Source organism: Cololabis saira, chromosome 14, assembly GCF_033807715.1.
Source record: "Cololabis saira isolate AMF1-May2022 chromosome 14, fColSai1.1, whole genome shotgun sequence".
NCBI lineage: Eukaryota > Metazoa > Chordata > Actinopteri > Beloniformes > Belonidae > Cololabis > Cololabis saira.
In genome coordinates this window covers 14397946-14422089 of record NC_084600.1, presented here as the reverse complement: position 1 = coordinate 14422089, position 24144 = coordinate 14397946, and the positions used below count along the sequence as shown (strand labels likewise).

At 44.4% G+C, this 24144-nt stretch overlaps 1 protein-coding gene across 5 annotated transcripts in view; it reads left to right on the top strand.

The window, feature by feature from the left end:
• The window catches only part of nrg2a (neuregulin 2a), a 74388-nt gene that overhangs the window by 39657 nt on the left and 10587 nt on the right, over positions 1-24144 (top strand). For 3 of the 5 annotated variants that reach the window (XM_061739804.1, XM_061739802.1, XM_061739803.1), the window contains exons 4-6: positions 16285-16405; positions 19849-19907; positions 23244-23267. In XM_061739804.1, the coding sequence (XP_061595788.1) occupies positions 16285-16405; positions 19849-19907; positions 23244-23267 (204 nt within the window). Of the gene's footprint in view, positions 1-16284; positions 16406-19386; positions 19464-19848; positions 19908-23243; positions 23268-24144 lie in introns of all 5 variants that reach the window. The other 2 variants (XM_061739806.1, XM_061739805.1) reach the window with 2 other exon arrangements.

Here is a 24144-nt window from a genome sequence, read left to right as displayed (position 1 = left end):
TTGTTGTCCATGTGGTCTGACCTCTACCCTGTAATCAGTCTGGCATGGTGAGACCTGCTGGCCTTCTGCAGCCCGGTGTAGTATATCATCAACTGTTTTCTATAAAGCCAGCTTAAAGGAGCAACACTAGTCAAAGTTTGCTTGTCTCCACGTGGCTTCAGATTAGGGCCTCCTATTATCCCAGAGGCTGCTGTGTTGTGATAAGCGCTTGTGAGGCAGCCATGTGTCTGCAGGCTGCAGGTCACATCCTTGGGGGGTGCTGTGCACGGTTCCACTGAGAGAGTGTGTGAGCGTCCAGGAATGTGTTGATGGAAATCACAGCTGAACATATGATTGCTCCAAACTCAGCAGTCATGCTGAGGCCCACCAGCAGCAATTTCGCGCATGCACGCATTGGTGAACCACCCCTTCCCCGAACACACACGAGTGCATGTACCTTCACATGTTTCCAGTCTCTACCATGTAGTTAAGCAAAGCCCTGCTGTCCTAACTTCCAAAAGACGTCCCAACTGAGTCCGTACTTAACTTTGCATGGTCAGTTTGTTAAGACAAAGACTGAAAGGGAACATTTTAAGAAAAATGAATAAATATTGCCCTTTATTGCATTTGTTTTGGGTGTTGGAAGTAACTACCGACTTAAACCCTTTGAGGTAAAACCAAGTTTGTCAACTATGTCTGAGAAAATTGTCGTTCATTGAGCCGATCAGATTTGCAGGAGACTGTGACATCACAGACCCGGATCAGAGTAGGATCAACCATCGTTTCCATGTCTTCCTCCACCTAATTTCTTGCAGCATTTGCTGGACCCCTGAAGCAGGGAGTACAAAACTGTAACACCTAGTTTCAGAAGAGGCACACCCTGCAGACGAGTGGGTGTGAAGGTCCACACCTGAAAACCAGCTGTTGTGGACAGACCTCCGAAGGCATGGCCCAAAAGGGAGCTGTTTTACCGTTTAACTGTGGTATTTCGCCCCAAACATTTATGGGAATATCTGGATATTGGGTCAACCTTTTGATAGCACGTCATAAAACAAGCCCTTTAAGGACTTACGTGCATCTTCCATCAGACTTCAGGCCGCTGCAGCAACTCTGTGATCTGCGCAGGTTCTCCGACACCAAATTAGCAGCAGTCTTTCAGGATGTGAACACAGAACCTTTGAGGGTGTCTTGCAGTGTCTGGTACTGCAATGTTAGCAGCAGCGGGGCCCCTGGGCCCCGTAGCTTATGGTGTGGGGTCTTTGCAGATTTGGCTTGCTTTCCTACAGATGTCATCAGGTTTGTATCTGGAGAGTTTAGGGGCTAGGTGGACATCCCGGAGTCTTTGTTGTGGGCTTTGAGCACTTCCAAAGACGTTTTTCTGGCCCCACCGGTGTCCTGCTGGGGGAGGCTGCTACTGTCGGGGAACGCACCTGCAAAAGTGTTTAGGTAGATGGCACATGTCGAAGTAACATCCTCGTAAGTGCACATCTACCAGTGGAATACCACACAGGAGAAAGTCCTGCATGGTTATTCACTTTACCTGTCTGATAACAATGTTACGGCTCATTCGTTGCATGTACGGCCCTCAGATTAATATCTCCTGAGAGGATGAGAACATACATGTGAAAGAGTCTGAAAAATACATCAAAGGATGTTTGAGTCAGGCTTTTCAATGGCGTGACTGGGTGGCAGGATAAAAAATAAAACTCTTGGAGCAGAAAGATATTCAGAGTTTCCAGAATTGACAAACTTGGAACCGAAAATCCCGCTCTGGTTGTTTTCTTCCAGTAACTCCGTCTACATCTGACTTACGCAAGTGGAATAGTTAGCACTTTGCACAAAGTAAACAACAACTTCCTTTGATCCTTCCATGTCTCTCGGCAGTGCGCACACTAAAAACAAAAGTCACCCCTTTCTGCCACGCAAGTGACAAGATAAACTCATCTCCAATGACGCTAAAGGATGTTAGTTGTGGCCTCGGCTGATTGTGGGGTAAGTCGTTCAATGCTATTGATTGCTGTGGATGAGCAGGAGCGGGAGCAGCCTTGTCAGGGAGGACCAGGCCTTCACATTTGCCAAGTGATCTGTATTTACAGGCCACTGGAGAACAGCTTGTCAGGCTCTGTAGATCTGGCCTCTCTGCTATTACTCATGCCTACTTTTTCCAGGGGTCTGGAAAGGCTCGTGCCCTGAATCCTAGTCCAGTTGAGCTTGACCACAGACTCAGGTTCAAGTCCACGCTTCTCCCGTGCATCGCAGCAAGCAGCTTTTCAAAATGAGCAGGGGCTTTTTGAAAAGCTTTTTTCGACGATGTGTCTTCTCAAGGCAAACGGAAGGAGCCGATCCTAATCTCGGCCTTTTGGAGGCGAAACAGAAATCTTCCCAAAGCTGCAGTAACATTAGGGTTGTTGGTTTTACAGGTTATTTATAACAGCTGGCATGAAAATTTACAAAAGATGTTATCCCAGATGTAGAGGGAAAAAGAGAAAGAAAACACTTGTGTCGCCTCTCATACGAGTTCTTGATAAACAGCTCGCGTCAGCTGACCTGAAAGTGTTTGTTTTGCTGAGGGAGAGATTGCGACCTGCCAGCTTGCGCTTGTAAGGCAGTCGGCGTTGTTTCCTTTAGGCCGTCACAGAGTCACCATCACACCCACACAGCAGCTTGTTTTTGTTTATTATTAGGGACTTTTTCTATTAGTGGGATGCATCTGGCAGAGTGGGAATATCCAGAGTAAATGGCCGAGTTTACGTCAGGGGCGGATGACCACCTACAGCATTAGAGGCGTGCGTCATGCGCTTGCGTGACAGCACTTAGCCGTCGGGACGCAACACACGAGGCTGTGAGTGGGTCGGATCTAGAGGAGCGCTTGCTTTCGACCAAGGGAAGCACTCATTTGTTGAAAATGACTTATAAATCTAATAAAAATTCTTTTGAACCCTATCGTGGCTAAAGTCGGCCATCAGCACAAGATGCTGTAGATTTCTCTTTAGAGCGCCACCTACAGTTTCTTCTAAGGTCTGCTATCAGACATCAACCAGCTACGATTGGAGCATAATTAGGTGAAATTATTTATCTCCCACCCCCAGAGGTGTCAAAAGTATTCACATTCATTACTCAGGTAGTATAGATTCTAGAGTTTAAAAATACTCCTGTAGAAGTTGAAGTATCAACTCAAGTTTTTTACTCAAGTAAAAGTATAAAAGTACTGGTTTCAAAACTACTTAAAGTATAAAAGTAAAAGTAATGTAAGGGGGAAAAAAGCCATTGAAAATGAATGCGTCTTAGTATAATGCAAATATATTAAAGAACCATATATGTGTACTATTGAGCATTAACATGTGTTTCAGAGAGCAGAAGATATGATGACTAGTTGCCTATAAGTATTGTAATGGTGCAAAAAGTCAAACTTCAGAGGCATGTTATCATTTATCCTAACCTTTATTGGAATGTACATCCAAGTTTAGTTGCAGGAATCTGAGGGAACGGATGTAAGAACAAAACTGGACAAGAACATCTGAAACAACCACAACCAAATTCACTCTATCCGGATGGAGCAATTTAACTGGATAGTTTTTATTAAAGGCCGAAATGAAATTGAGTAACAAGGCTGTTTTTAAAATGTAAGGAGTAAGAAGTACAGATAATTGCGTGAAAATGTAAGGAGTAAAAGTAAAAAGTCGTCTGAAAAATAATTACTCTAGTGAAGTATAGATAACCAAAATTTCTACTTAAGTAAGGTAACGAAGTATTTGTACTTCGTTACTTGACACCTCTGCTCACGTCTGACCAAAGATACAGAACTCCCACAAAAGTGGATTTTACAGTAAAGCTGTATCCCGGAAAAGTTATTGGAGGACTCACGTCTGCAACTTTCATGTTTCAGGCAGCTGCCTTGCAAACTTGAACCAAAGAAAGTTTTATCTTGTGAGTTAGATAACTTTTAACATACTTTCCCAGGCTACCTTGTGCCATCAATCTTCCTTTTTAGATAATAATCCCCTTTTTTTGTTGGGACATGTAAAAGACATAGGTGGAGGGGTCATATTCAATCCATTTCAAGGCCGTGGGTGTTGGAAATAAAAACAAAATTTAGGAACACAGATGAGTGTTTAGGAGGTTAATGATTGCCGGAGTGGGACCTTAAGAAGAAATACGTTGTTTTGGCATTTAGTTGGATATGTTATATACAAACTGATGCATTTTAATTTTATTTGGCAACAGTTTGAACTGTATTTCCCCCTGAGAAATGCCTGCACTTAGATATTTTGAGATGAACCGTTTTTCAGTGTAGTTTATGTGCTTCTACTTCAATGCCACGAACTTCACTTTAATCTGTTAGGAGATAAGTAATGTTTGACTCAAAACATAAATCAGACCTCTAATATGTCTGTTATTCATTGCTCTGTGACAGGGAATATGTGAGGTATGAGTTGCTGGCTTTTATATGCTCTCTATGTGCTAATGTGTCGGAGAAGAGGCAGCTGTTCGCTCCCATCGTTGTCAGGATGAGAGGAATCAGGAAAGAGGATATTAAAGAAAGCAACTTCATAAAGGTTTTATGTGTGATTAGCCTGGTCCTGCTAATCCCATGGAAACGGTGGCGTATGTATGTGGGCATCCTCAATCAAACCTCTGTAAAACGGCGAGATTGTTAAAAAATGGGGACTTGTCTGGCTGCATTGGATAGCCAGTAATGTGGCGGCGTTGTGCGGGACAGTTAAGCCGTCAGCGTGAACGGACGAGGATATCGGCGTGACTCGCGAAGGAAGCAGCTGTTGCACTTGAAGAGCTGAGTGATGTGAGCAGGAGGTGACACGAGGTTCTGCTGTGTGCAGGGCTTTGTTAGCTCTTCCAGTTTCCCCGGACAGAACGTATCAGAGCCTTAATTTGATATCATAATAAAAGCATCTCTCTCAGCCCCCTTCAGCTGTCCCGGTGGTCCCCCCCACCCCCCCACCCCCCTCCATTGTTGATCCCAGCTGTGGATGACTGTGCAGGGTTCTGTTTTAACTTGCCAGATAACTAACAAACATTGCCATGTTTGTTACGTCTTTCAGAGAGAGGAGAAATTATTGCCTGAAAACGTTTCGTTGCATCATGAAGGCTTGTTTGTGGAGAGGCCGTAATAACTTGCAGTTGCTTGGAAGTGGAGTGCACTCGAAGGGACTTGCCAGGGAACCATTGTTCCCTCACATCAAACGAGACCCGGGCTCGTCCTTGCAGTTTTCAGAGCAGGCCATGACTAATTCTAGGTGTCTTTGTGCTAAAAAGTATTTTTCTCTGAGCAGAAGACGAACATATACTTACCATTCCTTCGCCACCGGGCCGGCGGTACAGTTTGTGTGCCACAGAAGTCTTTCATCCTAAACCTACATACAGTAACTCCATCACACCGCTTCCGCTCGCCGGCGATTAGGCAACCTGTGTTCATCATCATCATCATCATCATCATCATCATTGCACCGCGTTCGTCGGGGTGAACAGGGTCTTTCTCAGGGATTCTGGGCCGGCCGCGGTCGCAGCGTTAACGTCAGCAGGGCCGAAGCCATTTCCTCCTGAGTGTGTAGGCGTGAAGTGCGGATGGAATAGTGATCCACTCGGAGTGAACTCATCCTTTCGTATACAGAGGCCCACAAGTCTAACAAAACACTCTTGATCCGCTGCCCGTTTTCAGGACATGCGACGAGAGTGGGTGGTGTGTACGTGAGTGTGTTTATTAGCGGGGGAGCGCTGCGGCGCACACATGCGAGCAGCCCTGAGTGCTTTCGAGCTTTCGGAGAATAAAAAGTAGGAAAACCTTTGGTCCTCGCAGCTGGCCACCGCTGCGAGCGCGAGACCCAAATATGGAGCTGTGCTATATGTCCTTTGTATCTGGTACAAGGTTGCAGAGCCTGCCCTTCCCCGGCAAAGAGGGCCAGCTGCTGAAAGAGGAAGGGGAGGATTACATTACAGCTTTTTCAAGTCATATCTGGGTTATTATTGTCCAAGATACTCCATTCCTTTTTCTTCTGGGCACCAAACCTTTTCCTAGCTGTGTCTATTTCCTTCGGTAGAAGTTCAATATAAAGTATCGGTGTCATATTTTGTGTTCATTAGAGTACAATCACTTTGAAACAGGAAAGGTTGGACTTTCATTACTTTTAAATGAGGCGCTCGCGTCGTAGAGAGAGGAAACGAAAACCGTTGGCTCTTCACGCCATTTTGCAATATTTCGCCTACTGTGTTTAACTGTGTTTTATGGGATATTATTTTATTGCTCTTGGGTTGTTAGATTTCCATTGCACAGCACTTTGGCTCAACTCTTGTTGTTTTGAAGGAGGTTTATAAATAAAATTTGCCATGTCAAGTTGCAGCAATGAGTTTATTCAGCTTAGCAGTGAGTCCAGTGTTCGGCCCGGCTACCTTTCCATCGGCTGCTGGCTCAGCCGATTATTAACAACCCACCGGCCAGGACGAAGGTGGAGCCGGCCGCGGTCCACATCCCTGCAGATGAACGAGCTTCCTCTGAATGTGACGGTTGCTCTCTGTTCTTTATGCACTTAATAAAAGGGCCGAGTGGTGGAAGTGAGCTCATACCAATCAAGTGGGTTGGAAATCCCTGAATCACAGTTGCCTAATGCGGTGCTTTTCTGAGTCAGGACATAAGACGTAACTACATGGTGATGGATGGAGTCGCTGTAATTTAACCTACTGCTTTGGGAGCCCTGGTTTCAAGTTGGGCTTTCCGGAGCCAGAAGGGACCATATTTGGGCAGAAACATTGAACTAGAGAGGGATATGTTGATTGGAAGTCAGTTTTTAACAATGGACATCTAAGTGATGAATAAATGATTTCATGTCTGACAGAGGGTGACTACTTCCATTCTTCTCAAATATTCGAACGTGAAAGAGGAGGTGAGCAATAGTGCCTCAGCATCCTTCTGAAGGGTGCTCCATCCACACATGGTAAAGGAATTTCACAGACCACACCACATGCTTCTTGAGTTCAAAAGAGTCACCTTCAAGTCACAAATCTTCAAGCCACGGAAAAAAAAACCATCAGAGGTGCTGCCTGTCAGGTGAGGTTGGACCAAAGATGTTGCCATGTTCAGTGGCTTTGAAGTGGACGGCCATATGTCCTGGAGACCGGTGTTGGATTTTCCCTTTAGAGACGGTTCCTAAGTGATCTCAGCCTTTTTACGACTAAGCGTTCGGGTTGTTATTGAATAATAATAATAATAAAAACAGTGATATCAAAAGAAGATTCGCCTCCCCGTTGCGGCTCCTCTGCAGCTGCACTGGCCAGATCTTCCATCTGGAAGAGATTCCAGTGAAAGGACGAGGTAAACAATAGTTTCTCAGGTCGTTGCACAGAAGCTGAAAGTGACGGGCATCTCCACGCTCACAAACAAGCGTCGTGAACGCCACGCTGAGCCCAGGCTGTTTCTGAAAGGAGAGAGCAGCGAGCAGCGCGGCCTGGATCCGTGCTGCGCGTGTCACGCTGGTCTCTGCCAGCGGCCATCGCCGTCGCCCGATCCCAGACCCGCGCCGTGCCCCGCTCATCTCAAGTGCACTTTACCTTCCGCAACGCACGAACAGCGGTTGTGCAATCGCATGCTAGCTGGCTCTTTGATTTCACTTCAGCGCTGAGACGACTGGAGCAGGCAAGACCAGGCAGATCAGCTATGTGAGAGAGGAAAATGGTAATAAGAGGCAAGAATATAAAAGAAGACACTGGTTGTAGCAGTCGCGGTCTTGCTGACGAGTGGGTGGTAGATTAATGTTCTTTGCAGGTCCCGTTTTGTTCATTTCTAAACATTCTTTTTTTTCATGCTGGTGGTGTTTGAATTGAGGATAATTTCCTTCTGGAAAAAAAAAAAGCTTTAAGTGCACTCTCATTCATAATAGGTTCTTGCGTGCATAGAGTAAATAGTAATTTAATTCCACTGGGTATTTGACATGAAATCTCTTTTGCTTATTCATAACTCGGTTTGAAACGCTCGGAGGCACAAATGCTGGATGTTGCCATTGATTGGGTGTGGCTGTGCTTTATGTGTGGAAGTAGCATGCTCGCTTTGTGTTAGCTTTGGCAGGCTGAAATATTTTCCTCATGATCTTGTCAACAAACCTTTTCTCCTGCCTCTTCCCCGCATTACCTTTTTTTTTTTCTTCTTTTTTGTTTCGAGTCACCTTCCATGTCATTTGTTTCAGTTTTTTTTTTTGTTTTGTTTAGTTTTTTTCCTTTCGTGCTGGCGCATTTGTCCAGACTTGAGCTCCCTGTCAAAATATGTTGCGGTTCTAATATGCAAATCAAAAAACGTGTTGATTATTTATCAATTAACCCACTTGCAAAACCCGCAGCATCAGTCTTTCCGAGAACTAAAGCGTGCAGGGCAGGTCGGTCTTGTAGCATGCACAGCATCTGCAGGCAGGGTTCAAGCTGTAGTTTTGGCTTTGTTGCCGGGTATCATTTGTCTCCATCAGCACTAACTATAGAGCTGTAATACCACCATTCAGTACCTCTTACAATAAGAGTATCGTGACTCCACAAATGGAATGTTCTTCCTTTTTTCTCATGCATGCATTATCTTGAATCTTAGTGCGTCACCACATCAGACCCAGCTGTCATCGGCGTTATACCGAACCAAAACCCCACTCCCAAGCCGGCCCTTTGTACTTCTCCCCGTCCGTGATTACATACATTTAGTAGGTGCTTTTATCCCAAGCCACTCACGAGTCGGGATCGCATTTCAGGGCAACACGGGGCTCAACATCTCACCCAAGGGTGCTCGGCCTGTAGAGGGATGAGGCCGGGGGACAAAGCCGACTGAAACCACTCCACAACACCGCAGAGGATCGTAATCCAGCATTTTTACTGCACATGTGTAGCAACAAGAACCGAAAAAAAAAAAAAAGAAAAATGCTTGCGATATGAAGTGCACTTCAGATAAAAGATCTTCTTCCCAGCTGCAGACGGAGACATGTCAGACATTCCCTGCCAAGAGTTAGGAGGTGAAAGGAGGCTATGTGGGGGGTGGGGGTGGAGGGGGGGTCGCTCTTTTTTCTGGTGCATAAAACCGACTTGTGGAAAAGCTTGTCTGGGTGGCAAAAGCCATTTCAGGTACCACCGCCTTTTTATGTGTCTGTTTAAGAGTCTATACTTAAGACGTTTATCACTTTCCCTTCTGATTTTTATGCCCTGCCGAGGCTGTTTCCTTTTGCGTGATTTGTGACGAAGATTAATGCGATCCGACTGGAGAGTTGCCCTTGTATGTTTTTTGCAGAATAAAGCCGTGCACCAGCCTCAGTCAGTTTTAACTCCGTGTTTCCTTGTCGAGCACATGCTTCGGCTTCGTCTGAATGAAGGTCTGCACAACGGCCTCACTCGGTGACGCGCTCCCAAATAGGCAGGTTGATTTATACGCTCTGTGCTCTTAACATTGTTGTTAAGAGTGAAAATAAAAAGCCGTAACAGAGTCCAGATGGATGAGGTCCATCGCCGTTTGATAAAACTGCCAGAGTCAGATTCTGTCTTGTGTTTTGAGATGGCTTTTTTGTTCAGCGGAGGAGCAAAAGTGAAAAGGTTTTAAGCCAAGCTGAAGTAAATTATCAGCATTTGTCATGAATTGGGAGCATGTGTGTAATTCTGCACCAAAGTCAGCCCAATTCAAGAAGTATTTCATTACACAATTCAGTATTTGGGGCTGGGCTGTGAGGTGCAGCGCGGGGCTGTGATTCACAACCAGCACTTTTCTGTTTGCTGCACATGCAGCGGGGTACCTCGAGAGGAGAAAACTGTGCAAAAGGGACCTCTCTCATTTTTACGATTTTCTTAGAATCCTTTGGAGAGTGTGGAAAGACATGCATGTTTATGAAGGTTTCCAGATGGTCCGGCTTGCACCCCCAGCTTTCCTTTTTCAGTTCTTGGGCCATGAAGGATTAATCAAAGTCAGTGGCAAGGGCTGATGGCTAAACACTGTTGCTCTCCCCAACCCAGAGGAAACCTCTCCTCAGCTCCCTTCAACTCGGATTCGGCCCCCGGGCTACAGCGCCGGGGAAAGTCAAAACCCAAGGTTAAAAAAAACAAGCGAGCTGAACGAGACCTTGACTACATAGTTGCAGATAAACAAGCTCTGCTCCCGACTAATCTCCTCCTTAGGCGGGAAGGAATTAGTCCCAAACCTCCTGAACGAGCTCACCTGAACTGTAGTCCTCCTCGTGAGACGGGGGATTTCTCCAGCATGACTAGAGACAGACAGCAACATGTGGCATACCATAATAATACACCAGAACAAACTTATGGAAGCTGATTCACTCCGTCTCGGATGTTTATGTATGCTCCATTAAATGCACACATTTTACTCGTTTTGACTGAGAAGAGTTCTTCCATAAAACTGCAGGAACTTTAAATTCCTATGATGGAGCTTCAGTCTTCCTCTTTTGTCATCTTCAGTATCACTCTTTCCCGCGGAGATAAAGAGACATTAAAGGGCTCTCTAGAAAGAGGATGTCAGCCACGGAGATAAAATTAGACAGAAATTGTTAATTTCTAAATACAAAAATGCTATTTTTACAACCAAAGCCGTCTGCTTTTATCCATCCTTTTTAATTATCAGATACTAAAAGAGAAAAGAGTCCTTCAGCTGACGGGACTAATGGCAGCAGGTGGAGCCGCAGGCGATGGCAGCGCCTGAATACGTTTCCTTTATCTACCAGAACCAAACACCTCTCACTGGAACACATGAACCGCTCCAAGCTCCAACCAGCGACAGACATGAGCAACATTTGCAGGACATTTGCAGGCCAACTGTCGGGGGGGAAAACCACTGCAGCCTGTTGACGGCAGCTGAGGTGACGCCGCATCGGATTCCTGCTCCCTACTCATCACCTGCAATGGAGATGAACCAGCGCCATGTGCCGATGTGTGTCCACCCCCCCGCCCAGTACTCGAGTTGTAAAAAAAAATCAGGGGGGATGGTGGATTTTATCGTATGGGGACAGATAATTTGTGCTGATTACAAATAATATAATATATTACAAATAATAGCAGTGACCAAAACACCTGCAGAAATACTGCAGGAATGACATAGCAGCAGTTAAATGCAGCCTTCTGTAAGCTTTAAATATCCACTGGGCTTACATCAAATACATCAAAACACAACAATAAAAAACAGTTTTCTGAACTTATCAATATGACTCTGTCCTTCACAGGATAAGTAAAATGGATCACTGCAAAAACTCAAAATAAGAATATTTTTCCTATTTCTAGTTAAAATGTCTCATTTTAGTAAAAAAAATCTTATTACACTTAAAACAAGACTCATCACTGGAAAAAACAACAATCTTCACCTGTTTCTAGTAGATTTTCACTTGAAATAAGTAGAAAATCTGCCAGTGGAACAAGATTTTTTTGCTTGTAATGAGAAGATAAATCTTGTCCCACTGGCAGATTTTTTTACTTATTTCAAGTGAAAATTTACTTGAAAAAGGGGTGGAAATTGTCAAATAAGTTATTTTTCTGGTGATGACTAAATGTTGAAATAGCAGTAAAACCACATTCATTGATGAAATGACATAAGGGATGGAAAGGGGGGATGGCAGTTTTACAGGGGGGATGATTTTGACCGTTTTTATTTCAGGGGGGGATGCCATCCCCCCTCATCCCCCCTCAACTCCAGTACTGCCCCCGCCCCCATACTCATGTTTGGGCAAGAAAAATACAGTCCACTCAAACGGAGGCTCCTCGGAGGAAAAACACTTGACTGATGTAATACTAATGCAATTAAAGAATGACACACACACACACACACACACACACACACACACACACACACAAGTATGTACATCTGCGTTGTAGTCAGTGGTTGTGTACGTAAGCCAGCTTTACTCACCATATATTCCACACATAATCAATTTCCTTGCCTTTGCTGGTCCAGCCATCACAGTATATTTAAAGTAACAGGCTTCACTCTCGCATCTGATCGGACTCGTTTAAACCCCCCGTTTCCCCGAGTCTCTGGAAATTGCATGAAATGCGCTATGAATGAGTCAAACAATAGCAAAAGCAAATGTGCTGCTATAAAAAGAAGAGCGTTTCCCGGCAGAGTGGCAGCTGTTTTGTATTTATTCGGAAGCAGTGCATCACCGTGCCGCCGGTAAACTCTCAAAGGAAACGTATTCCCACCGGCGCTGGGCAGAAGGTACCCCGGGAGCCCGCTAATGATACTGTTGTTGTGAGCTAGGAATATATCTATGCATGTATATCCAACGTCACACACCCATCACTTAGATCCTCGCTGTTGTTCTCATGTGTATCTCTAACCAGGTCGATAAATTCAGAGGCCTTGTCGTGAGTTTTAATCTTGAGTAAACATGTGGTACAGACTAAGTAAACACAGTATTGCAGCAATCAGATTAAGTCAGAAAGAAAACAGCGTTCTGGTTTCATCAGTGAGGGGTTTGTGTGTGCCTCTCCTTCTATGGGTTTCCCAGGGATGGCCAGAACTTCTACCTGAGCTGTTTTCTGAGTGAAAACCCCCACGAGGTCCAGGCCTTTCCACTGAGGCCCCTCCTCCTTTTTCTTGCACATGTTGTTGCTCATTTCTAATAAGTTTGATCCCCGTGTCAACGATTGCAGCAGCCATTGCATCTGGGCATCGTTGCCAAAGAACACTGTGCACATATATTATGGTGCTGGATTTCACAGTGCAGCCATTGGCTTGAAGACAGTTTGGATTTTCCCAAAAGTCACACGAACATCGGATCGGATGACACAAACTGTATAGCGGCAATTCCCAGTGGTTTGTGGGAAATCAAGATCTGAGCTTCTCCTTCATAAAGCCGTTCCTGGAGTCAAACACAGTTCTGGGAGTTTTTCTTACCTTGACTTTTACCAAGTACTCGATGAGAGGTTTGAGCACTAGAATAAAGAGGGTGCTCTAATTAATTAGATTAATCAGTAGAAATGTTTTACTAATGATGGCTAATAGGCGGGATGGAGCCTAAACACTCTGAAAGTGTGTGTTTAAAGCTTAAATGTTGATATCTGAAATGAAAAATCATGCATTATATTATGATGGTAATGTAATAATGAAAAGCAGTGTGTTATTGGGTTTTATTGAGATATTAAGTTTCAAATCTACAAATAATGAAGCTATAGGCCCCATTTCAGTAGGATATGAAAATACTTTTGCATCAAAGGCTTTGCAACACTAAATTACCGTTTTTCCTAATCAAAATAAGTTGTTAATGTAGTTGCATGCAGATTTAACTTAATTTTAAATCGTATTTCATCAGATGTGACTGGTTATGAACAACAGGAAGTAGTGAAGGGTTCTTGTAGAAAACGTTGGTGAACTCTCAGGGTCCTGCCCGCGTGTTTTACTGCCAGTTACTTACACCACAGCCGCTGGGAGCTCTGGGTCTTTGCTTAATTGTCTGAATGACTGGGGATTTCTCAGCTTTCTGCTCGAGATGTGTTGAAACTAGAACTTTTCTACAAGTTTCACACATTTCTTCTGTGGGGGAGCGACCAGGGGAGCACGGGGAGGGGGGGCAAGGACCACAACAGAGAAGGTGAAATCTGGGGCATTTACCGTGCAGTGACAGAGACTGGATATCAGTTGATGACTGTAGGCCAATAAAGTTCCCCAGATAGATTGTTTTTGCCAGTATTTTGATATATGTCACTGAAAGCAGCACCTCTTGCTTCAGTGCGGCTACGCTGTGGCCAAAAAGCTTTTAACAGCCCCTTGCGGTTTGAAAATTTACGCTTCCTCCATGCACTCTCAACAGAACTTTGATCTGTAATGACTTTATATTAGGTAGACTTTACGTAAAACCCTTCACAGAATTCATAACAGATTTACAGGTATCGGTTAGCATCTAACCTTGTAGGGGAAGATGCTGACAGCTCCGTGCAATCATGTTAATCGTTTTGTTTGTTATTGCAACCAAGTGTACAAAATAATCCAAGAATGGTCTTATTATATACATATATTTAACTGTTTTGTTTGTTATTGCAACCAAGTGTACAAAATGATCCAAAATATGTATATATATATATATATATATATATATATATATATATATATATATATATATATATATATATTATACATATTTTGGCCTCCACCTGCAAGCTTTCAGCCGTTGGTGCTACAGCTGTTAAACTGCAATGGCTCCAAAAGATGTAGCTATTCATCCCAAATATATAAAAATAGAAACAAAGATCTAAAGATGAGAGGGACACGTTCAGGGTGCCCTCGTTCCAGTTACCGGTAACCGGGATCGGTCCATCCACCACTTGGCACATTCGACGGGCGCAACTGTAAAGAAGATTATGAAATTGCATTTTAAGATGTATCATCACTAATCCCCAAGAATGCCAGAAATATTTAGGTCAGTTGGATTTTTTTTTTGTTATAAATCTAAAAGCCAATTTAAAGAATTTTCTTGCAAATCTGACCAATGGAGGTTACCATTATCCTGCTAATGTTTCAGTGGAACACAGCTGTATCGATGCAGATATCAAGACCCCAATCCTAAGCTGTAGTCCATAGAAATGTATTTGGAGTTTAAAAATTTGAACTACCACACAAAAAAATTTAACTATCATTTAAAATAATGACACATTTGGGGGAAAAAAAAATAGTCGTATAAACTTTAAAAGGAAGTGCGAGGTTGAGATAGCAGCCTGTATCGTTTGTGTCTAAAGTTTCCATATCGTGTGGGTTTTAGCCCACAGTCCACCTACATCTGAGCCAGGTGGACCAGGAGAAGATTATGTGTGAATAGGGGACGCGGCGTGTCCGCCCACCCGCTGGAGGACTGATGAGCTGTGCAGGACGTTTCCCTTCCTTCCACCCGAGCATTCTGGGACAGATCCATGCCCTATATAGAGACTCATCCAGCTTGTTTTGCAGCTTTTTTTTTTTTTGGCATGTCTCGCAGTTGAACTCTGCCCAAGGTTTTCTATTTTCAGTGTGGGAGGCTTTCACAATTATTTGAGCTTACTCCATCTTGACGGCTTTGTCTGATCTTTTTATGAGGCGTTTTACATGCAAATTCTTTAGGTGACGATGAGGGAGCTCTGACGAGCCGCTGAACCTGAACGTGTTTCCAGCAGCGGCTGAGGGGACCTTGGGCTCCGTTGGCTCTCTGGTAACCTCAAATGTTCGGCATTATTGCCACAGAACAATATCGAGAGAATTTATGAGTTCAATTTGACTCAATTAAACAATAAAACAGAATAAATAACAACTGAACTCAACACTGACTTGAACTAGCTGTGGATGTCAGTTCATTCCTTTGGCTGTGTGGAGGAGTGAAAACCTGAACGTGCCGGTGCAGCCTGACATCCAGTTTTAGGAGCAAATGAATTTTAACTGTGTAAAATCGAACATTTATCTTCGCCAGACGACTAAATCAGTGACTGATGTCATCTGTTTGCTTTGTTATGCAAACCAGGAGAGGAATAAAGCCATTTGCCAAAGATGAAGTGAGCCTCAGATCAAAGACGCTCCTCCAACCAGAGGAAGAGTCGCTCTGGAAGTCTTACTGTATTTAAAACAACGGCGAGGGGGTTGTGAAATCATGCTGTTGTGGCTAATAGCCTGCTGTATGTCAGAGCCAGACCCTAAAACCCTTGCAAAGTTTTATGTCACAATACCCTGCATGACACGAGTTTCAGTTTGCAGATATATCGCGGTTGTAAAGTTTTGCAGGAATACGGCGACCTCGCTACGGAAACTCACGAGCACAACAGGTGCACAGTTTCAACCCTGTGCAGGGAATCTAACAGGCAAAGCAATCCCCCCCGCCCAGTCCTGCCACGATGCACCTCCTCCGATAAGCATCTTCATCTCCAACATGTTATATGTATTGGGTCGGGGCCGGCGGGGGAATCAGGTTCAGATACACGGCGTTTTAGACCATTCCGAGCCACTGAGTCAGTGCATAAACAACTCCTACGCTGAGGCAGGAAAATATTTATCCCTGCTCGTAGAACTTCTTGAGATCGTGTCAACACTGCTTAGAAAACACAATTACACTTGTGGATGGAAAAGTAAGAGTCCTTGTGAAAACATAAGTGTAAGAAAATCAAGAGATGCTCGTCGACATCGGATACTATTGCTCTTATAAAAAATGACGACCAAGTGCATATTAAATCTCATGTAAGCTAATTTATCTTGATTTATTTGCTCTTTCGTTTTGAATTTAAGTAATCATCTATTAATTTGACTGGAGCTCTTAAGGAGAAGAAGAAATGGACCCAGTAAGAGGATGGTAATGGGTTTTTCTCCTTTCCTGTGTGTTTTTGCAGTAACCACAACGCTATCTCCAGGGTCCGGCCACGCTAGACCATGCAACGACACAGAGAAGCCCTACTGTGTGAATGGCGGCGACTGTTACTTCATCCATGGGATCAATCAGCTTTCCTGCAAGTGAGTTATCTCTATCAAAACTGACGTTTCACCATCGGCCTGAGATCTCATAGATTTTTGATTTTTGTCCCACAGCCTACGTAAAAACATCCGGCACGACGGCCTTGCTTAAGCAATATCAACATTTCAACATTTTCCTGTTTAATTTCGTGACAAATCACTTGGTTTGACGGCCTCTTTCTTTCAGCGGCAGCAGCAGCGTCGCGTCACGGCAGAAAAGTCCTGCCTGTTTTCCCGGCTAGCCACCTGTTGTGTATTTTAACACTAATAATGGAGCAAGGCGGCGGCGCGCTCATCCTTTTAAGTCATGTTTAGTGTGCAGGAGAGCTGCACATTAAAAGCCTTTTCAAAATGTCATGAGTCACCAGTTTAGTAGTGAGCAAATATTTATGCCTGTTAGAGGCCCCCAATGAGGTAAATAGAACCCTTGCTTACATTTGGCGGAGAGGATTAAGACCCGTGTGTAAAGTGCGCTGGAGGAACCATGTATCTCAGCTTTTCAGGAAAAAAACAGGTTGACATTTTCACGGAAACAGACTTTTTTCCCACCCTCTGACATTTACATTTGAGTTTGTATAAAACTTAAGGTCAAGAAACATTAGTGGGAGAAGTTATCTTAAACTTAACGTTCTCTTTGATGTATTAACCAGCTTATCAGAAGACAAAAATATTTTCGCTTTTGGAGAGGCAACGATGACGCAATTGCACATTTAGCATTCATCAGAAAAATGAATCCAAACAAACTGTTTATTGTTTTTAACCGAATTTGATCTTCTTCAACCGCCATGACCTAAATCATCCAAACAAGTAAGATAAAAAAAATTAAACAGTATGTAGTGAGTACACTCCAGGGAAAGCAGAAGGTTTTACCACGTTAATGTTTTTAGTTTCGTGGGAGGATGAGAAAGTAACAGTTGTCCAGAAAAACCCTCGTCTATCTTTATGGGACAGTTTAGACATACATTCCTCTATCACGGCTGGCAGATATTGCGTTGCATGCCGTCGTGGAACCACATGTCCGCAAACTGCCACGTCGGCGCTCTTGTCGGGTTGATATAAAGCTGTAACGTTGGCGGGGCTCCCGTACCCAGTTGGCCGAGGGAGAAACGGTCGACAAGCAGCGAGGACATGGCTGCAACAGCCGTTCAATGCGCCGTGTACAAATTGGAGGCAGCAATAACTCAATTGCTGCAGCTAATTCACTCACGGCTCGGGCGTAGGTCCAGAAAAGTTGGATAATGCAGTGAAGGCCTGTGGGGGATTTGTTGCCCCACAGCCATCTCATTCAATATAGGCCAGGCTTCACTGGGCATTACTCACCGGCTAAACAAGTTGCTCCGACAGCTAGCCCCATATTTGTGCCCAGCTCTTCCCCTTTAAGGTCTAAACTTTTTATAAGCAAGGTTAATAAATGGCGCTGAAGTAAGTTACTCTCTAAACTGAACGTATACAATCGGATGATGCAAATAAACACATTTACAAATAGGTTGTAATGTACCGAAGGCAGGTTACGATTTTGTCTTGTGTTACACTCGAGTAATTTAATACACCATTTATACAACATTCATCTGTCATTTCCTTTATTGACATATTATAGTTGCGCAATTCTGTGCAAGCAGATGTTTAAAACCCAGATGCTTCCACTTTTGAAGAAATTGTGAGCTTTTTGCCATAAAAATAAGATGTTGCAGACGCTAACTGGCTGATTGTGTCAATTCAATAAAAGTCAACAAAAAAAAACTTTTTAAATAGTAAAAGAAAAGTAATTTCTGGAGGAAACGAACGCCAACCTGCCACGTTTCTCTGGGAGCTATAGGAACAGACCTAGCGGAGTGAATTTGTGACTAACGTCTCCAAACATATGGCTAAATGCTTATTTCCTTCCAAGTGTCACATGTTTATTTTCTCTGGATATTTGTGTGCTCCTCTGATATTTAAATTACACAGTGACAGTTTATTTCTTTCATCTTTCAGCCAAGTTTCCTCTGTGTATAGGTGGTGCTATCCCCAGTTACACACCATCACTCAGGATGAGTAATTTAAAGCTGAATGTTATGGTGCTCCTGGGAGGTGTTGCGTGAAAGCAGTAAATCACGAGCGATGACCTTTGTCAGGTTGGTGGTCGAGACTTGGCTGCGAGGGGAACGCCGGTGGCCCTGAAACAGAAGGAGAAGGAGAAACAACAGTCCTCCACACTTTGATGTGGGCAGAATTATCAGTCTGCATGTTAGAGGCCTGAAACCGCGAATAAACAAGGAGCTGAGTCATGTTTGTCCGCTCGGAGCCGCCGACTTTGAGGAGCAGGGTTGGGGTTGTAGATATAAAACGTTAACAGGGAAAAAAATGCATTCACTTAATCTCAGCTTTGTCGTACAGGTGATTTATGAAGAGATGGCAACTGTCACGGCATCCAAAGTGTCTACTGTATTCTATCTCTCCTGGGAATATTTGAACTTGAGTTATTCCCTATTTTTCATTTTTTTCAACTTGCAATCTATAGAGGATGTGAAGGTATATTACGCTGGATTGCACGTCGGAACAGGAACGCCAACTTTTTAGATGTGGTCCAGTTTGGCCAAAATGGTCAAATTTGGAGGTCGGGAGGAAGATCCTGAGCTGGATTGCAGACCCTGAAAGATTATTCAGTTTTACAGATCGCTAGGTTTTAGACTTTGCATGTAAATCTGATTCTCTCTCCTTCGTTCGGGTCATTTAATGAATAAAAGTTGTGTTGTGATACGTTTGCGTAAACTTAACTTGCATCATCCTTACATCCTAAATGAAAATTTGTGCACACCCAACTTCCCAGAGTTCAATGCAGCGTAATTTGAACTTCACATTTTCTACTGGCTGTTTTGTGACACTTTATTTTCCATCCCGACATGTGTGTCCATATGTGATGTGATGCTGAGGGATGTACCTGTCGCTGCACCTCACCCCCTGTGTTTTCTCCTCATAACACGTGTCTGCTCCTTTCCCAGATGTCCGGACGGATACTTCGGCAAGCGATGCTTAAAGACCGAGCCGCTCCGGGTGTACATGCCCAAACCCACCGAAAGTATGTTCACTTGATATGAGCAGCCGCGAACAGAGACATGGTTTTGACTGGATTCCTGCTGGCCCACCCCCCTCCTTCCCAGTTCTCTTCCTCTTTCTCCTCCTCTTTCTCCTTCTCAGGTCAACACGCAATGAGCTGTGCACTACACCGCGCACACGGTGGTGTCATCCATGGAAACACTCTGCTTCTGCTGTCTGTAGTTGTGCTGTTGTTCTAATTCTGTGTCTCTCTCCCTCCCTCTCCCTCCCTCCATCCTCTCCCTCTTTTTCTTTTGCATACTCTCCTCTTCACTCCACCCTTGCCCTTTGTTTTTCTTTATTATTCCTCACTTATCCACCACCCTCCTCCTCCCTCTCTTTCTTTGGCTTTTCTTTATTTCCATCAGGTGTCCAAATGACTTTACTGGTGACCGCTGTCAAACCTACGTTATGGCCAGTTTCTACCGTATGTCAACTCCCTCTTCTGTCACTGTGTCAGACTGTCCTTGTGTGATACGTGCATGCTTTGTGCAGAGAGGTTGTATTAATTTCCTGCTATTACTTAATAGTTGTGTCTGTGTCTCCTGTGATGACTCATTCACAAGCTGGCATAGATTAGCGGAGTCTGTTACTGTGTTTGGTCTGCATGTGATAAAGTATCTGTAGCTCACACAGCCCTGCATGTGCCCTCTGAGAACAGGAGCTCCTGACGACTCTGCAAGCAACAAGTCGGCGTCTGAATGTAGCTGCTTCGCGGAAGTAGATTTGCACATACGTAACTGCATGTGCTGGCACATTTTAACAGCAAAATTATGACTAAAAACAATTAATGTGGAACACGAATGACGTTTGCTCGCGCAATCAGCTGCAGACCTGCAGGCATGCATGATGGTACTAGAATTGATCCGTGGATGCAAAGCTGAGCTTGAACATGAAACAATGATTACCAAGCATGTGTGGTGTATTTGATGGATGGTTTTGAGAGAGAGAAATGAGTTGAAGGAAGCCAATGAAGAGATTTGATTTCTCACCTGCATAATATAAACTTCTATTATATATGACAGTCAAATTGTTACCTATGGAGTTTCTTGATTAATGACCCCCATTTAAAGCGTCACCAAGGAGTTTTCGTGTTAAAATATGAGAATTCAAATGAATCTAAACTGGGATCCCAGAGAGTCGACTGCACACCTGTAGAGAAGCAGTCGGAGGTAGAAACTACAATAGTTCCTTAGTGTCACTTTTGGAGACTTCAAAATACAGTTAAACTAATTTGCTGCTGCACACACCTGCAAGCTGGGTTTCACATCGCTGCTAAATACGAATGGATTTTAGATCAGAAGTAAGCTTTTAAGAAAAAGAGGAAGAATATACTCATATTTAAAGTTCATGCACAGCACTAGAGCTGTACTAGCCTGGGGTTAAAAAACTTGGCCTAACTCGGCCCGACTGAGCCAAACTAAGCCCAATTTAGCCAAACTCAGCCCAACTAATCCCAACTTGACCCAACTAAGTCCAACTCACTCCAAATCAGCCCAAAAGCCCTACTCAGCCAACTAACCCCAACTCTGCGCAATTCGGCCAAACTAAGCCCTACTCAGCCCAACTAAGTCCAACTCGGCCCAACTCAGCCCAATTTAGCCCAACTAAGCCCTACTCAGCCCAACTCGGCCCAACTCAGCCTTACTCAGCCCAATTTAGCCCAACTAAGCCCTACTCAGCCCAACTCGGCCCAACTCAGCCCTACTCAGCCCAACTCATCCCAATTTAGCACAACTGAGACCAATTTAGCCCAACTATGCCCAATTTAGCCCAACTCGGCCCAACTCGGCCCAACTCGGCCCAACTCTGCCCAACTCAGCCCAATTTAGCCCAACTAAGCCCAACTCGGCCCAAGTCATCCCAACTCAGCCCTACTCGGCCCAACTCAGCCCAACTAATCCCAACTCGGCCCAACTCACAAAACTAAGCCCAACTCAGCCCAATTTAGCCAAACTCAGCCTAATTTAACCCAACTCGGCCCAACTCGGCCCAACTCGGCCCAACTCGGCCCAACTCTGCCCAACTCAGCCCAACTCAGCCCAACTCAGCCCAACTCGACCCAACTAAGACCAACTAAGCTCAACTCAGCCCTTAAGGGGTCTCATGTTGACAGTAGTCCACGTGGTTTGGAGATGAGTTTCGTCAGTATTTTTTGCTTTTAGATTACGGTAATAGTTGACCTTGGATTAAAGAAACATCGACATACACCTTCATCTCACACATAAAAAGTAAAAGACAGGGAGGTGTAATGACGTAGAATTAGATAAAGTGGCTATAATTTGGGCCTGATTGCAGTCACACATCTGCTGCTTCTCAGCGTCGTGTCTTTGCAAGTCGGCGTGGTCGCAGCTCAACCTGCATCTATGCTGAGGCTCTCAGGGACTCGACCACGTAGTCCGGCTTGAAGAGCTCACACATGCTGTCTGTTGTGTGTCGTTGCAACCCCCCTGCCCCCTGCCTCCCACCCTTAAGCTACAAGTAACTTAATCTCACATTAAGTTGCAATGCACTGCGCTGAAATCACTTGGCTTTTTGGCAGAGTAGACGGTGGTGTGTGTGTGTGTGTGTGTGTGTGTGTGTGTGTGTGTGTGTGTGTGTGTGTTTGCGTGCGTGCGTGCGTGCGCTCGCTGACTTTTTCTGCAATCTGTTTCACTTCAGTGCAGCTGTGCATCTGCATCAAGGACAGCGTTTATTTCCTGTTCACATCCAGACTCGTGAACACACTCCAGCAGTTAATGCCTTGCTCTGTGGGACTAAACGCTCAATGGATAAGTCGTGAACTTGAGAGGATCTAGCTGGAAAAACTTAATCTGACATCATCACATTTAAAATGAAAGATAATGTCTCTGTATCTACGAGTGACGGATAATTACACTCAGCATCTCCTCTTTTGACGGGCAGGTCCTGGGCACACTCACATCGGTTACGTAGCTAGAAACCGGCCTCCCGGATGGGCGCCTCCCATCCTCAGGAGACGCCAGAGGGAAGGAGGATGACTTCTGCTCTGCCATAAGAGTTTGGATTAATAAGAGCATGTTGTCATGAGAACCGCCGGGACTTGCTTCAGCCCAAGTATAGCGAGCGGGTTGCCAGAGTTATGGACTCAGCTAGTTGGTACTGTATCCCCACGGTCTCACTCTGACGGAGGATATAAAGTCCAGCTATAATTCTCGATGTTCTGCACCATTAATCCCACATCCCAACTTGCCCGTTCATGTGAAGGGTGTGTCCTGGAACCGGCAGTGAAGCAGGTTCAGAGGGCAGAAAACTCAAAAGTACAAGTAATCTCCACGGATGACACATATCTTCCTCACACAACTGTAAAGTGTGTGTGCCCGCCGGCCCGATATCTCGTTCCTTTTACAGGAATTTGTTTGGATCTGTAACCAAGGGGGAGCTTATACACCTGAGATGAGCCGTGAGAAGTGAAAGCAGTGTTAATGCTGTCCTTACACATGTAGCAGATGGAAATCCCACAAGAAGAACATGTCAGCGATGATTTAACCTCGTAGCTGCTGCGTCTCCATGTGCATGCTGCAGACCGCAGTGCGGTTGTGTGCTGTTGTGTGTTTTGCTTTTCAAGTGTGTTGCATGCCGATGTCTCTCGTCTTGCACAATTACCGACAAGGTTTAGTGGTCTTAGTTGCAGTGATGTTTACTCCACAACTGTATATGCCTCAAGGTGCCACCTTAATCTGGTCTGTTTCTTCTTTTTTATTGTTTTACTTCCCTTCCGTCTCTCAACCCTCTGCAATGGCAGAGCATCTTGGGATTGAATTTATGGGTATGAAACAATCCATTTTGATTCTCAGTCTTAGCTCAGCTGCTACGACGTCCTCTGATTGTGACATGCTCCTACCCCGTCTGTGGCGTGACCTGTGAATCATAACGTCCCTCGATTAACCGATCCATGTCTCCAGTGATTATCCCATAACTTATTAAAACGACAAACTCTCAGTCGCCGCAACTGATCCTTCATCCATCATCATTAACAAGGATGTAATCGCCTCCACTTCTCATATTGTTACTTACGATAGCGTATTTTACCCCTTTGAATCATAAGAGCATGATGTTTCATGTCAGTAGTTACCCGATTCCTCTTCCCTGCATTCAGTTCAATCCTTAAACTTTTGCTCTCATCCCTTTAGTGTCTGTCTTGTTTCTTCTCGACATGCCATGTCTTCCCTTTGATCTAACTGTGATCTTCTCCAGTCGTCTCACATCGTCCTCTGAGTATTTAGCAGAAATGTCATCTTGTACCATTATTATGTTGCTGGCTTGAATGACCCTTTCCCCTGTAAGCATGCAATCCCGCAGTACGTTTAAGGCTTCTAATTCTCCTTCTTTTGCCCATTACTTTCATCCTCTTTCACTTTTACTCCAGCGGCCGTTTTCCAGAAAAGGGCTTTGTTGTGTGAGACAGTAGAATAAATCCTGCTCCTTCCTATTATAGCTCAAAAAACTACTACACGTGTGCTTTTTTGCACTTTGTGTTATTACAAAAAACACTGATGAAATTCCTTATGTTTAAAATCATTATAACTATGGTCCGGTATCCATGGGACGACTACCCATCGATAACAGAAAGTCTCAAACCTCAACAAGCTCTTCTCTGGAAACGCGGAGACGCCAATAATCTTTCATATTAATGAGATTTCACT